Source organism: Sus scrofa, chromosome 9 (assembly GCF_054392235.1).
Source record: "Sus scrofa isolate SSC_HxYL_T2T_F1_AM1 chromosome 9, Sscrofa_HxYL_maternal_Yorkshire_Landrace_v2.0, whole genome shotgun sequence".
NCBI classification, from domain to species: domain Eukaryota; kingdom Metazoa; phylum Chordata; class Mammalia; order Artiodactyla; family Suidae; genus Sus; species Sus scrofa.
The window spans coordinates 31,849,834-31,867,013 of NC_139391.1; the positions used below are offsets into that span (position 1 = coordinate 31,849,834).

The window sequence follows — 17,180 nt, forward strand, 5'->3', positions numbered from 1 at the left end:
GTATTAAATGTTAAGCATTCAGGGTATCAGACTTGAACACACAGGAGGATAACATTAAATGAAATGTAGAGTGAATTTCAAAAAAAAAAAGCAAAAAACCCATTTTCCTACCAGTGCAGACTCCTGTGAAGGGTTGGTATGGATGATCACAGTAGCTCCGAGAGGTGGGACCTTTAAAGCTCCCCTGCTGCTGCACTGTCAGACTGATTTCTTTTTAATTTTGTTTAATAAACTTAGTGCTTATTAAGTGCCAGGCTCTGTTCTAAATGCTTTGCAAATGTTAACTTACTTAATCCTCAAAACAGCTCTGCAAGATGGTTACACCACTGTTATTCAGTCTTTACCGATGAGGAAACAGAGGCCCAGAGGAGTTAAAAAATTTGCCCAAGGTCACACAATGAGTAAATGACGGGACTTGGATTTCAACCCAGGCTGCCTGGCTCCAGAGTCTGCATTCTTAATCACTGTTAGGTTGGATCCCAGGCTTTTGCCTCCCAGGGATTTACTTCTCATTATTCTGGGCTTTTCTTTATTCTTTCCATGAATAAAGAGAAATTCTTCTTCTGGATTTAGTCACATTCTGGACTTTGTTCAGACTGAAGCCAGGACTAAGGAGTAGGTTTAGTCTCCTATAAATCACAAGGTTATTCGTAAACAACTTTTCAGGTGGCCTTTCACCTTAGAAGGAGAATGTGTTTATTGGTAGAAATACATTCTTATCTGCTCTATGATCTGTATAGAATAACATCAGTGACCCTTTCTAATCAGAAGTTTGCTGCTTTTTTACCCCCACCAGCAACCTCAGTAGCCTTCCTTCTTCTTCTTCCTTTTTTTTTTTTATTACTCAAATGAATTTATCACATTTTTTCTAGATAAATGTTCCATTTATAGGGAATGAATGGTAATTCTTTTATAAAGACTTTGGGAATTTGGCTTCCAGATAATACACAACTGCCCCCAAAACTTTCTTAAAAGGGCAAATCCCCTTTGGAAGCAGAGCAGATCTACTGTCTAAAATATTTCTTTAGTCATCTATTTAAATTCTGCTTAAATTTGTCAAGCTGGTATTTAAAAAGTTTCTAGTTAATAAAGTATTAGCATCAAAGTTATATAATATTAGATTTGGAGACTCAAGTATGCCATGGTACCTTCGACTTACTATTTTTCTCTTTTAATTACAGATCTGTCTATGGCAGTACAGAAATTTTCCCAGTCATTGCAAGATTTCCAGTTTGAATGTATTGGTGATGCTGAAACAGATGATGAAATTAGTATCGGTGAGTATTGCTTCTAGTAAATATGCTAAGTAATAATTTTAGTTTTACTTAAGATAGTGACTTCATTGAAATCACACAGATTCACACACCCTAATACTAAACATGTAAAATATTCTAACCGATAAATGTATAAGGGCAATTTTTGGTTGCTGAGGCAAATATTATAATTTATTTTAAAATTGAGCTCTGAGAGTTCCCCTTTAGCTCAGTGGGTTAAGGACCCAACCTTGTCTCTGTGAATATGTGGCTTTGATCACTGGCTTCACTCAGTGGGTTAAGGATCCTGCATTGCCATAAGCTGTGGTGTTGGTTGCAGATGTGGCTCAGATCCAGCATTGCTGTGGCTGTGGCATAGGCCTGCAGCTGCAGCTCCAGTTCAACCCCTAGCCCCAGACCTTCCAGGTGCCAAAGGTGTGGCCATAATAATAAAAAAGTTGAGCGCTGTGTTTTTTTCCTTAAGAAAATTACTGGGAGTTCCCGTCATGGTACAGTGGAAACAGTTCTGACTAATATCCATGAGGATGTGGGTTTGATCCTTTACCTTACTCAGTGGGTCAGGGATCCGGTGTTTCTGTGAGCTGTGGTCACAGACGAGGCTGGGATCCTGCGTTGCAGTGGCTGTGAAGTAGTCTGGCAGCTGTAACTCCGTTTCGACCCCTAGCCTGGGAACTTCCATATGCCGAGGTTGTGACCCTAAAAAACAAAACAAAAACCAAAAAACAAAACAAAAAGAAGAAATTACTTAATCATTCTATAATTCAGTTCAACCCTTTGAGAAGATGTGGATTACACTGTTTTCCTTTGCCTCAAAGTGAATCATTCGTTCAAGCAAATACTTCTCTTTTAACTTCAGCATTTGTTTATAGAGATGAAAAATCGGTGATGACACATTAAACCAGCCTTAGTGTAAGACACAGAACACTACTGGTGATCCGGAGACTTGAACTGTGATCTGATTTTGCCATGCATATTTAGAGGTCCGACCCTAGTAAAGGCACGCCCCTTTCTGACCTGGATGGTCAGAAAGAGATGAGGTTATGTGGTCTCAAGTTTTGTCTGTATCTGAGTTTTTACCGTTTAAAGATCAGACCTATATAGCACTCTTTTCCCCACAATTTAACAATCCCTACTTGCCAGTTTGTAGACACAGGGTCCATTTGTAGGTTGAGTTAGAGACATACCACAGAAGCAGAAGACTGTATTCAATAATATGTGTACATTTTAAAGAATAATATAAGAAGTGTACTCGCCTTCTGGTTAAAAATAGAATATTATAGGGACTTAGAATTGTGATTTCCAAACTTTAATGTGTATATGATATACCTGGAGATCTTACTAAATGCAAATTGTGATTCAGAAGGTCTCAGGTGGAATGTATGATTCTGCATGTCTGACACACGCAAAGGTGACGTCTGTGCTGCTGGTCCATGGACTGCTCTTTGAGTGGTAGGGCTTTGGAATCCCTGACATGCTTCTCCACAATCATATTCCTGTCCTTCCTCTGCCTCTTGTTTTTATTTTATAGTTTTGTTGATTATACATTGTATTTCTAAATAATTTTTTGTTTTATTTATTTTTATAGAAGTGTAGTTGATTTACAATGTTGTGTTAGTTTCAGGTGTACAGCACAGTGGTTCAGTTATACATATATATTCATTTATATGTATATATATACACATATTTATATGTATATATAGTCACATATATTTATATGTATATATAGTTACATATATATTTATATGTGTATATGTGTTCTTTTCAGGTATACAGCACAGTGACTCAGTTATACATAAATATATATTATATATATATTCTTTTATATATGTTTATGTGTGTGTATGTATATATTCTTTTCAGATTCCTTCCCTCATAGGTTATTACAAAATATTGAGTAGAGTTCTCTGGGCTATACAGAGTTAGGTGTTGCTCATCTATTTTATATATAAGAGGGTGTATATGTTAATACCAACCTCCTAAATGTATCCTTCCTCCTTTTTCCCCTTTGGTAACCATAAATTTGTTTTCTTTATCTGTGCATTTCTTTCTGTTTGATAAATAGGTTCATTTGTATCTTTTTTTAAGATTCCACATGTAAGTGATATCATCTTTGACTTCACTAAGTATAATAATCTCTAGATCCATCCTTGCTTCTGCAAATGGCATTATTTCATTCTTTTTTATGGCAGAGTAATATTTCATTATATATATATATATATATATATATATATATACACGCACACACATACATATATATATACCACATATTCTTTATCCATTCATCCATCAATGGGTATTTAGATTGCTTCCATAGCAATATAGTTTTATTAATTTTGAAAGCCAAAAGTATCAAGTCCAAAGCCAGCTGTGAAAAGAAAGGGGTCTCAGGAGAAGAGAAGCCAAATGAGTTTTTGATTCGTTGTGTGGCTTTAGCTTGTACATTCACACAAGTCTTCTGGAAAAATCTTGTGCACAGTCTTCAGACAGACTGTTTCTGCATGTGGGGTTTGGGTTGTCAGATGTCTCCTGGTCAAGCTGGCCTCTTTCAGAGGAGCTGTGCGGGGTGGTCATTTGATTTCCCAGCCTCTTTAGGAGTGTGTTAGGGACACTGAGCAGGTGTGGAGATGCCTGGTCTGGGGATCAGGAGTGGCTCCATCCACCCTTGGGTCTGTATTGAAAGGTGGCTGAGCCCTGCTCAGCTGAGGTGTAGATAGGGAGCCTCTAGGAAGGAGGGAGCAGACTGACACCCGGGCCTTGGGTAGCAGGACTTCTTCCTCTTTACAGGAAGGATGGGGAAGGGCAGGGGTGCCGCTTACAGCTGGAACAGTAGTTGCCATCTGTGTGCTGCTTCGTGACATTTGTGTCAGAAATGTCTCACCCAACACAGGCTTTGTAACACACACTTCCCCAGACAAAAGCCTGGATTATATCACTAAAGCTCTAGTACAGTAGCTTTATTATTTAGAAAAAAGAAAGAACACCCACAGACTCACATAATAGCAATTATTTTCACTTATTAATGAAACTGTAAATTCCAAGAAGACAGAGGCCAAATCTTTTTCTTTCCGTCATTTCACATTAGCACCTGACCCAGGTGCAAGGTCTGACTCATGGTAGATCCTTGATTAAGTTGTTGAATAAATGACATAATTTTCCTTATAAACTTTATTTTTTTCATCTCTGTGTAACTTTTTCTAATATAATTATATGTAATTATACTATGTGTAATTATATATTATGTGTAATTTGTTATTTCTCCTTTATAAAGAGGATTATAGCAAATACTTTTGGGTTTTTATAATTATTATAGTTCAATGATTTTATGCCTTTAAAATATTTCATCACGTTCATATACATGATTTTATGGAATAATTTCTTGGTCACACTCAGGATGCTTCTGGCTGGTCTTTTACTTTTTAAGAGTACAATAAACATTTTTAATACTTCTTAATTTCCATTAAGCTTCTTACTTAAAGTACCTTCTTGAAGCCACATGTAGTGATTGCAGAAGTGGGGTTTTCTAATCACTATGCTATTTGACCTTATAGGCAGTTAGATGGTGGGTGATTTCCCCTGGTTGTGATGAACCTGATACCTCAATATACTTCTGTTTGTCTCCTTTCACTTTGGTTAAATGAGTGTTATTGTTGTGGCTCTTGCAGATTGGATTTGAAAGGTGTGAATTGAGCTGGATATGAAGGCTTATTACAGGCAATGAATCCTAAATTTGAATGCTTGGAGTTAAATCCAAGGTTTGAGGAGTGGAAGATGAATACTCTATAGGGTTAGTACTCTATAGGGCTTGCTTCTTTTAAAACGGGAGATTTATTTAGCTCTTGTTATTGGGAATCTGATTTAAACACCAGTGCTTTGTTAGGAAAACTTAACTTAGAGCACAGAGTTTTTTTTTTTTTTTTTTTTTTTTTTTTTTTTTTTTTGCCTTTTGTCTTTTTAGGGCCTCACCCACGGCATATGGAGGTTCCCAGGCTAGGGGTCCAACCTGAGCTGTTGCCGCCGGCCTACGCCAGAGCCGCAGCAATACCAGATCCGAGCTGCATCTGCAACCTACACCACAGCTCACAGCTCATGCTGAATCCTTAACCCACTGAGCAAGGCCAGGGATCGAACCTGCAACCTCATGGTTCCTAGTCGGATTCGTTTCCTCTGCACCACAACGGGAACTCCAGAGCACAGAGATTTTTAAACAAAAATGATTTCTGAAACAACTCGTGTCAAAATATAGGTGTATTCCCATGTCCTCACCATCTATCACTTCTTTTCCTTTAACTGAGCCCGCAAATGCACTGTAAATAGTTAAAAGAACTTTGTATGTAGTAAAGAAAAGTGGGAGACTTTAAGAATAATCATCATTCCAAACATGGAGGGATTGTGAGGCTAGTGCAGCTGTTGTACCAAGGACAGTGATCTAGGACTGCATCCCTGAGAATAATGGGGAGGCTGATGTGGATGGTGCAGGAACTGTCCTTAGCCACCTTGTCAGCTTTGTTTCCGCATGGGAAGATGCAAAGTTTCAGCAGTCTTTCAAACAGCTTGTTGAAGCCCCAGTTTCAGTCTCTTCTTTATTCCTCTGATTTAATAAAAGAGGAATGAAGTAGGGACAGCTGTGACTCTTAGCATTGAGTAATGGCCACAACTCTTAGCCAGGGTTGTCTTGAGAATTACCAATGATGTAATCACGGAAAACAATGACTTACCAGAAAAGCTCATCTTTTGTAAGCGAGCAATGTCAGTGCAAAATAACTTGTAAAGTCAAGACATTTGCAGGCTTTCTGTGTGTCAGTTCTGGGGGTGGGTGTGGGTGGGAAGGCAGCAGGAAGATGAGTAAGATGTCTTCTCTCAAGGTGCTACAGTGGAATAGGGTAAAAAACAGTTTGAGCAAAGTAATGAAAAGTGTGTGCTCTTACTGTATCAATACAGGGACTTACTTTGAGGGAGCTGTTCTCGGGGTTTGTTAGACACCTGGGCATGTGTCTGTCCTGTAAATTGGCCCCATGTCTCAGCTGTCCCTAACTGCTCCTACCCTTCTGGCTTTGTGCTTACTAGTTGGGGTTTGTTTGTTTGTTGGTGCCAGTGAGACATTGTGGGATTGGAAGGAAGTAAAATGGGATTAGGTGTCTGGGACCTGGTGGGGAATTCCTGTGGCCCAGAGAGCAGGTCAGTTGTTTCTACAACTAGAGTCCCAAGCAGGGCAGCATCTGATGTTCTCTTTCTAGTACCTCCTTTCCATTCTATAGCAGCAAGAGGCCTTTTTTCTCCCTTTTCTGACAACTGAACTGCAGGTGAGCTTTTGATTGCTTCTTTTTATCTGCCCAGGGCAGTGCTGGCCCAGGGGGAGTCCACCCAATTCACTTCACACAGCTGTTCTAATTGCCCACTTTTTATACTGCTTTGGTCTTTTGGGCTGAGTTAAGACATTATGTTAGGAGTAAGTTAGAAATTGAGCAGCTGGACACTTGGGGCTTAGAAATTGGTGATGGTGGAGTTCTCTTGTGGTGCAGCAAGGTTAAGGATCCAGCATGTGTCACTCCAGTGGCTTGGGATGCTGCTGTGGGGGTGGGTTCAATTCTTGGCCCAAGAACTTTCACATGCCCTGGGTGCACCCGAAAAAAAAGAAATTGGTGATAGAGGGGAGAGGGGTGATTACAAACTGCTAAAAGATTCAGCCCTCCTCAAATAATATATTTATTTGGATATACTGGATGCAAAATGTACCATCATCTAGGCATAATTATACAAAAGACAATACCTACTGCATCAGTCCTCATTCACTTATATGCATGAAATTAATAACATCATGTGCTCAGCCTTAAAACCTCACCGATAGGAAATAAAAGACTATCTCTACAGAAATAAAACACTGTTCTTAAAAAAATTTTATTAGAGTATGGTTGATTTACAGTGGTGTGCCAGTTTTTTGCTATACAGCAAAGTGACCCTGTCATACATATATGTACATATTCTTTTTCTCATACTCTCTTCCATCATGTTCTACCCCAAGAGATTGGATATATATTCCTGTACTGTATGGCAGGGCCTCATGGCTTATCCATCCTAAATGTAATAGTTTGCATTTATCAACCCCAAACTTCGTTCACCCCACTTCCTCCACCTGTCCCCACAACCACAGGCCTGCTCTCAATGACCATGATCTGTTTCTGTTTTGTAGATAGAATCATTTGTGCCACATTTTAGATTCCACATATAAGTGACATCATATGGTATTTGCTTTTCTGACTTACTTCACTTTGTATGAGAATCTCTGGCAGTATGCATGTTGCTGCAAATGGCATTATTTTGTTTTTTTTATGGCTGAATAGTATTCCATTTTGTATATGTACCATGTCTTCTTAATCCATTTATCTGTCTGTGGACATTTAGGTTGTTTCCATGTCTTGGCTATTGTGAGTAGTGCTGCTATGAACATAAGGGTGCCTGTGTCTTTTTGAATGAACGCCTTTTGCAGATATATGCCCAGGAGTGGGATTGCTGGGTCGTATGTTAGTTATATATTTAGTTTTCTGAGGAACCTCTGTACTGTTTTCCATAGTGGTTGTACCAATTTATATTCCCACCAACAATGAAGTAAGCTTCCCTTTTCTCCACACCTCTCCAGCATTTCTTATTTCTTGACTTGTTAATATTGGGTATTCTGACGTATGTAAGGTGGTACCTCATTATAGTTTTGATTTGCATTTTTGTAACATTATTGATGTTGAGCATCTTTTCATGTGCCTACTGGCCAACCCTGTGTCTTTTTTGGAGAAATGCCTAATATCTATTTAGGTCGTCTGCCCATTTTTCAATATGGTTGCTTGTTTTTTTGTTGTTTAGTTGAATGAGCTGTTTTTGTATTTTGGAGATTAGGCTCTTGTTAGTTGCATTGTTTGTGAAGATTTTCTCTTCTTCCGTGGGTTGTCTTTTTTTTTTTTTTTTTTTAATGGTTTCCTTTGCTGTGCAAATCTTTTGAGTTTAATTGGGTCTCATTGGTTTATTTGGTTTATTTTTGTTTTTATGGTCATTATTCTAGGAAATGGATCAAACAAGATGTTGCTGTGTTTAGAGACTTGTATGTAAGGCTAGATACTATAAAACTCCTAGAGGAAAATACAGGCAGAATCCTCTTTGACATAAAGAAACACTGTTCTTTTGAAAATACTCTTTTTCAATGGTTCATTCAAACAACTAGAAGTTCAAAGATATTACTGTGAATCTGAGACAGGTGTTTTTTGCGAGGTTAATTTATCACATTAGAGTATGGGATAATAAGAGGCTCTAAATCTTAGTGTGTCACTTCAGAATTTATGTCCACCCCAAGGCTGGGGCTTCCAAGTTGCTGCAGTTTTTTTCCTGCATATTTAGTGCCTATGATTTGAAATGACTTTTAACCAAGTCTTAAAAAAAGTCTAGATTAAAAACAAAATCAGATACTGTTAGTCACACCGAGCTGGTGCCAATAAAAATATTAGTCATTAACACGAGGCAAAGCGCGTTCATTCTATGTAATCTTGGAAACCATTGGAAAGTCCAGTTGTGGTTGTTCATAAACTGCTTGGCCAGTAATGTTGTATGATGGCTTGTTGTAGCTCTCAGGAAAGTCTTGGACCATGTGAACTTTGTACTCAAGAGATTAAACATTTACCAAGAAGGAGAGTCATTTTGCTAGTAAATATTTTAGGTGGGAACTTTGTTGCTTTAGGCACACCTAAACAGAAAATTCCTGTGGTAGAGACAGGCAACATACAGCCACTTCTCAAGTAAGGTTATGGCTCCCAACTTCGAGTCAGGAAAAAGAAGGCCATCAAGTGGGTTAATTCAGATGAAAATGTATTTCATAATAATTGTCCAGATATTTCTGATATAATGCATGTATTCCTTTTCAGGTATTTACTCCATTTTGAATGCAGATATGCAGACATAGCAATAATAGTGGTTAGTGCTTAATAGTTCTTAAAATGAAGAATATATTACATCTTTTTTTAAAAGCCCTTTTGTATGGAAATTTATGTACAAATTTTACGTGTACAGATTGAATGGTGGTAACTCAAACCTGAACCAAGTTTCACATACTGCATTGGTTGGAGTGTACCCTATGTTTTGGATTCTTTTCTGTCTTTAGGAGAATATGTTGAAAGGTGAGAGTATAGGAGACGAGTTAAAAATAGTAACACTTACAGTGACAGGGCCTTTATTGTATCTTCCTGAGCAAGCAGTGCTTTGCCCAGGTGCAAATATTTGTTGTTAGATTACCTCTCTGAAGCTGGGTGTGCATCAGTAAAACACAGTGGTTAAGTGACTCAGTGGGAGCCTGAAATTTCCTTAGTGTACAGACAGGAGCCTGGGAGTGATCAGTGATATCTGCTCAGAGGTTGTAAAGTTCAAAATAGTTTTCAAGGGAGTGGTTGAAAAAATTTTTTTCATTTTCCTTATTGGAGGAGTTACTGGGGGAGGGGAATGCATAAATCTTTTTACCAATAAATCCATTCACTTTGGGAATACATCCATTTGCTCCAGTGGAAAGGTAGCATTTGATTCTGTTTTCCAAGTGATAGATAAGAGTGTGGTCTAGGCTGAGAGGTATAGTAAACAGTTTGCTTTGTGTGTTTTGAAGGGATTCCTTTATCATATAGAAACATTTTGAGAGACAGTAACTTGTATTTCAGGTTAAAAAGAACTAATATATGTATAAATCCCAGGAAATACTTAAAAGATCATTCATGATTTTAGCTACAACTACCACCTCATTTTCTTAACTAACAAGTAAAATTCAACTCTTAAACGCTAACATTGAAAATGCTTCTGTAAACATTTTTTTCAGAATCCAGTTATGAGCTACAAATACTCATCCGTACAGATCACTGCTACCACTGGTCTGATGATATTAGCATGCAGAAGGTAGAGTGTGGCTGTGAAACTCTTCTTGGGCATTTCTTAGGAAAAATTTAGCAAACCAGAGACAATGCCATTACTGACCACAACTGAACCCTTCAAAAAAAAAATGTAAAAAAAAGACCTGTGATTTTATTAAATTCTAGAAAACAAATTACCTTCTCATTTGTTGAATCAAAGGAAAATCCATCAATTATTACAAACCCTCATTACAACCCACTTAAATGTGGTTATATAAATCAGGAAGTCCTCTATTAAAGTGGAACGTTTCCAAATGCCTAAATTGTTTATACAAATAACATTTTCTTTTGAACTCTGTAGAGGAAGCATATTTGACTTTTTATGGCTCTCAGTTGGACAATTGAATTATTGTTTTCCATTTTTTTAAAACCACCCTTATTTTTGCACCCACACAGAAACCACCCACAATTACGAATTGAAACAGCTGGGAAAGTTGTACATTTCAGGTGGAGTTCCTCTCTAAAAAAACACGCCACTTGAGAGAGATTTCTTTTTCTTTTTTTTTTTGCTTTTTAGGGCCGCACACATAGAGCATATGGAAGCTCCCAGGCTAGAGGTTGAATTGGAGCTATAGCTGCCGGCCTACACCGCAGTCACAGCAATGCGGGATCCCACCCGCGCCTGCAACCTACACCACAGCTCAGAGCAACGCCAGATCTTTAACTCAGATCACACAGGCCAGGGATCACACCCACATCCTCATGGACACTAGTTGGATTTGTCTCTATTGCCCCACATCATGTTATCGCTTTGTTTTAAAGAGCGTTGTTTGATTTAATTTGAAATTCAAAGGCTTATTAGATTGTTTTTCCAGGGTCTAAAATTAAAAAAAAAAAACTTAAACTTATAATGTTAAAAGTCACGTTTCAAGAAAAATTTGTCTTTTTAAATTACTGATATACTTTAATCATCCCCCAAGGCCCCTTTATGCCTTTTGTGATTTATTCTGCCAAACAAAAAGTTGTCTTTTTCACAGAGAATTCAGTCTTTTATCTCCTCCAGCAAATTATATGCTCTTTGAGGTCAGAAAGTTTTCTCATATTTCTGTTCCTACAAAATCACTTAGAGCTTTATTTGTATGAAAAGCTTAGTAAATATTTGTTACATGAATAGTCCCCATGCAAAATCTAGTAAATTTTTATAGAATCAAATAACTTCAAGGTATATAAATAAAATTTTAGAGTCATATATTAAAAAATAAAATATATGTGTGTTTGGATATATCTAGAATGGTTCTTTTCAGTATAGTAATAAACTAACTTTTGAAAGGGGAAATAGTTCCTATATAATTGTCCCTTGGTATTCACAGGGGATTGATTTCAGCAGCTTTTAGATGCTCTAGTCTCTTCTGTAAAGAGGTGTGGTATTTACATTAACCTCTACACATCCTCTTATATACTTTCAGTCATCTCTAGATTACTTATAATACCTAATGCAATGTAAATGCTATGCAAGTAATTATAAATACAGTGTAAATGCTATGTAAATAGTTGCTAGTGTGTGGCAAATTCAAGTTTTGCTTTTTGGAACTTTTGGAATTTTTTTTTCTCAAGTATTTTCAGTGAGCACTTGGTTGAATCAGAGGATTCAGAACCCCTGAATATAGAGAGCCAATTGTATTTACATTACGAATACCCAAACGCAGACACACAGGTATATGAAATTTTTGCCTATAATTGAGAATGATTTAGGACAACTATCTTACTATTTATAAGTATTTCAAACCAAAGCTAAAGATTTTAATATTCATTAGTTTATTCAGTGTATATTGATTGCCTTTTAGGAGACAAGCTCCATGTCAGTTCTCAGGTACCTGGGGGTGAAAAGAGTAGTCAAGGCTTTTGCCCTCATGGAGTATACAGACGAAAGGATAAGATGGTAGCAATAGTCTTCTTTTAGGATAGCATAACTTAAAAGGGGGTTATTTCAGGGCGAGTGGATGGAGCGGGAAAGAGAACTTTTATCTATGGTTAGTGACTTATGATAGCTCAAGAAATTCAACAAAATAACTAGGCAGTGAAATGAATGCTGTGGCCCAAATATTTCTAAGATGCAGAAATATACAATTGATCCTCATTATTTGCAAATTCTGTATTTGCAAAAGTGACTTACTCTACTATTTATTGGTATGCCCCAAATCAGTACTTCTGGCACATTTATAGTCAAAAGCGGTCTTCTGTAGAGAGGTGAAAAAGTTGAGTGGCCTGACTCTCAGAGAATCTACTGAATAAAACGTGCGATGAAGCAGCCATGACCTGTTGAAGACTAATAGGATAGTTTTGTTCTGTAAGAGCAATAGGTTAAAGTGTGTTAAAGAACAAAATTCAATTGAGTAAAATTTTTAAATGATTTTTAAGATTGAAATTTACTTGGTTTTTAAAATGTATTTATTGAAGTGTAGTTGATGTACGATATTATATGTTATAGGTATATGATACAGTGATTCACAATTTTTAAAGGTTATACTCCATTTATAGTTATTATACAACATTGTCTATATTCTCTGCATTGTGCCATATATCCTTGTAGTGTATTTTATACATAATAGTTTGAATCCCTTAGTAAAAGGCCCTCTCCCCATTGATTACCACTGAGTTTGCTTCTTTTTCATTATAATCACTAGTTTGTTGTATTTTTTAGATTGCACATGTAATGATGTCATACAGTATTTGTCTTTCTCTGTCTTGTGTTACTTAGCCTAATACCCTCTAAGTCTGTCCATTATCCATGTTGCTGCAAATAGCAAAATTTCATCCTTTTTTATGGCTGAGTAGTATTCAATAGAGTAAATTTTAAAGATCTTAATCGGCTTTATTCAGCATCCATTGTGGCTGATAGAAAGGAGCTTCACAGAGCTGCGTGAGGTAAGAGATTTTTAGGTTTTTAGGCCAAAGTGATGAAGAATAAGGAAGTTAATACTGGGCATTTGCCTTGTTGATTACTGTCCTTATATGGAGCAAAGGGAATTTTTAGAGCTGGCTTAGGTAATTTGTGCTGAGCGGGCAAGTGGTGATTGGTTGACTTAGGCCTTCCTTTTCTGGAAGAGCCAGCCTGAAAACTTAAATTTTGGTTTGCTGATGTCAAGTTTTGCATAAGTAACTCCATTTGGGGCCTAATCTGATTACTTTAACCAGCAAAAGGACCAGAGATTAGAGTCAGAAACTTGATTTTATAGCTTTCTTCCATTCTTTTTTAACCTGTTTATGTCTCTATTTCCTGTTGGTAAAACTCACTATTTCTATAAGTATTCAGTTGCCAACTGGGTCTAAGTCACCATCGATGGCTTAAGTAGTTTATTACTTATGTTTTCTTTGGTTGACCAACGTTAAACATCCAATTACAGTTAAGTCACAATTGTGTTGAATGCAACAAAAGCAAAGTACATTATGCTAAGAGAATGTACTTAAGGTAGACCACCCCTGGTTAGATGAGTGGGAAGATGAGGGGAAGCCACTCTGGGGAAGGGATGTTTAAATCACCCATAAGGAAGTGGTAGGTGAAGGGTAACGGAAAACATTCTAGGTCAAGGGAAGGATGAATGAAGGCCTTGGGAAGGAAAGGAAACAGCCATGGGGGAAATGGCATATGTCAAGGTTATGGGCAGGTAGACAAGACCTAATAGGTCATGTTAGGGATGTGGACTTTTAACCCGAAGACAATGAGAAGCCCTTGCAGGGCATTAATCTGAGAAATGACATCATATTTGCATTTTTAAAAGGTTATTCTAACTGCCTTATGGAAGATTTAAGAAGACTGTCCCAGATAAGTTTTTCTTTTCTTTTGTTTTTGTCTTTTTGCCTTTTTCTAGGGCCACTCCTGCGGCATATGGAGGTTCCCAGGCTAGGGGTTGAATCGGAGCTGTAGCCGCCAGCCTACATTATAGCCACAGCAATGCGGGATCCTTAACCCACTGAGCAAGGCCAGGGATCAAACCCACAACCTCATGGTTCCTAGTCGGATTCGTTAACCACTGAGCCACGACGGGAACTCCAAGTTTTTCTTTTCCTAAAATGTTTTCCTTGGCCATTTCTCTGGGTTTGTGCCTGGGATAAAATGGAACATGGGTATCCTGACTTTATAATGTAACCTATGGATACCTGTTTTTTTTTGTTTGTTTTGTTTGTTTTTTGTTTTTGTAAAATAGAAGGGGTCAAAAATAGCTTTGTGATATAATCACTATAATACTTGGGAGAGTTTTCTGAGTGCTTTAGGTATAGTAGTAAGAACAGAAATGCTGTGGGAGCAGCAAGGCTGGAGAAGGGACAGCAGAAGATGCTCAAAAAGAGGATGTTATTTGAGCTGGGTTCTAAGATCTAGGCTTTAAGATACAGCCTACGAAATGTAGTTAATGGAAAGACATGGAAATGGGATACGTTAGGAAGGTCTAGTAGTTTCAAAGTATTAAGTTAGAGATTAGAAGTAGTAGCATCTGAGGCTAACATTCTTGAAAAGGTACCTATGACTATTATGGAGACTCCAGATCCCTTGCAATATGTAGTTTGGACTTTATTTACTCATTCAAGTTTTTGAGTTGATTATGATATAATCAAAGGTACCCTTTAGGAATTTTATTCTGACCATCGGTACCTATGGTGAGTTGCAGCCATAGGAGCTGGGAAACCAATAACTAGGTTGTTGTAATAGTACAGCAGAGAATGATGCTTTTACATGGGTATGGAAGAAGAGTGGAGGAGAAAGATCAATAGCATTTGGCGAGTGAATGTGTGGAAGGAAGGACTGAGAATAATCCATCACTTGGGTTATTAGGAGAATGGTGTTATGAGCCCATTTATGTGTTTGTATAGGGCCAGGATTCCTGGAGGTGGAACAGAGTTATGAGTTAAGTTTTGGTACATGTTAATTTTTGGGATGCAGACAAAATCCCTAGTAGATATGCCCAGGATATGTAATTGAATTTGGTAAATGCAGAGTAGTGAGCTGGGGTTGTGGGACTATGCCTAGAGTAGAGGGAAAGTGAATAAATTTCAGGTGGGCTTATTTGAGTTCAAAGTTTAACTCTATGACATGGCATATTAGGTAACCTACACTGCAGTTTTCATTATTCGAAAAACAGAATGGTGACAGAAGATTGGGGTGTTTTACTTGTGAGCGCCTCTTAGGGTATGGTAAGGATTAAAGAGTTGTGCACAGTTCTGGCACCTGTTCCCAAATTCTTCCCCACCCCCATGTCTTCCTGCTCTTCTTCCTTCATGAAGCTAGGAGTCCCTTGGAGTAAGTTGTAGACTAGAAGAAGGAGAAATAACTGGTGAGGATAGAGGAGTGATGGAGGAAATGACAGAGAGATTGAGAGCAAGATGTAGCTGGAGATGGTGAAGGGTGAGATTAGAAGCTTCACAGGGAGTTAGCTTCTGAGAGGAAGAGGACCCTTCCTCTGAGACAGGCAAGTGGAAAAGAATGAATAGAGATGGCATCGATCAGAGAGTCTGGAACTTCTCTCAGAGAAGCAGGAGGCCTGGCCATCTGATGTGGGTGAGGGAAGGTTGGGGCTGGGTTCTTGAGAAAGGAGAAAATTCTTTTTTAGATAGCCACTGTGGGAAACAGATGAGGAGTAAACTTGAGTGAAATAGAACGATTGCCAAGACGCAGAAGCGAAGAGGTTAGATCACTTGAACTCTTCGTGTCCTTGTGGGAGTATGAATTACAGCAGAGAGAAGGGCATTGGAGGGTAAGAGGTTGTGGAAGAGAGAAGCTGCATATTGGGTGAGGAAACGGATGTTGAAGCTTCCATAGGGTGGTGGCAGGAGGATTGGGTGCAGAGGAGGAGTATGAATGGGGTGCTTTAGTCATTGTGGAATGTGAAGGAGTGTTGAGAGGTCAGTTCCTGATGGCAGTAAGGGTGGGGGCGGTGTACTTGGTGTAAATGCTTGTTTGTCAGCAGCAAATTACTGATTGTTCCCTTTTAGGCAGGATGCTTGGCGCCTGACTATCCTCTAAGTGCAAATAGCTCTGGCTCTGTTTGCCTTTAAAGACGATAAGCCTGTTTTTTCCTGTAATGAAGCAGGGTAGTAGGCTGGCACTACCTTTTATCCACTCCCCTACCCCCTTTGGCAATAATGGTTTGCTGGAAGAAAATAGACTTTGGAATCAAATAATCAAAACCAAATACTTGCTTCTCTTCTTACTGGCTGTGAGTTCATGGGGCAAGCTACTCCAGCTCACTGACCTTTTTCTCATCTGTGTACTGAAGACAACACCTGCTTCAGTGCCTTGTATCATTGTGTGGGCATTAAGTGACAGTTTATGTAACATTCCTATCTCTTTATAGAGGTGCTCCAAAGTGGGAGTGGTCTATCTACACCTTGGGAAAATAGTTTCTGAATTGAGAGTTGTTTTGGCTTTGGGAAACAGGTCAAACACTACAAAACAAAACAAAAATGAAAACAAGGCACCACCAGAAGAACATGGGTCTTCATTTTCTAACATGAGAAAGAAAACTAAAAAATATATGTGACTTTCAGACTATGTTCTGCACAACAATACTTATTACATCTTCATAAAATCTCATAGTAAAAGATCTTTACTAGGATTTAGATGAAATTCATTCGAAGAAATGCATAATGTGATGAAGTCTTGGGAGAAACCAGCTGGAATAAAGTTTTAAAATTGTGTAAAACTGAAAGTCTGCCTTTGTTTGTATGTATTCATTTGCCAAAATTTGGCCTTATGCTGATTATTATGTTTTATATTTATATCTATTTAAAATAACAAACCAGTCTAAATCTAGATTTACATATCTATCTATCTATCTATCTATCTAATCACTACTAGTAGTAGTATCTCCCTTTTAGAGGTGAAACTCCTTGCTTACAGAAGGCAGTTTTTGTCTTTTGAATCTAGTTGGTATGCTAGCGAGGATAAGAGAAACCAGACTGAAGTATCTGGTTAGACCAGAAAAGAGTGAAAGATTGACAGTTTGGCCACAAGTTCTGAACTCAGCCCAAAGATGCAGTGGCGGCC

The 17,180-nt window shown here is 38.0% G+C and overlaps 1 protein-coding gene across 2 annotated transcripts in view; it reads left to right on the forward strand.

The window, feature by feature from the left end:
* The window catches only part of ARHGAP42 (Rho GTPase activating protein 42), a 280,435-nt gene that overhangs the window by 69,427 nt on the left and 193,828 nt on the right, over positions 1-17,180 (forward strand). For both annotated transcript variants that reach the window (XR_014815100.1, XM_021062699.2), the window contains exon 2: positions 1,182-1,277. Coding sequence is in view for 1 of the 2 variants with exons in the window: in XM_021062699.2 (XP_020918358.1) it covers positions 1,182-1,277 (96 nt within the window). In the remaining variant the exon portion in view is untranslated. The remainder of the gene's footprint in view (positions 1-1,181; positions 1,278-17,180) is intronic.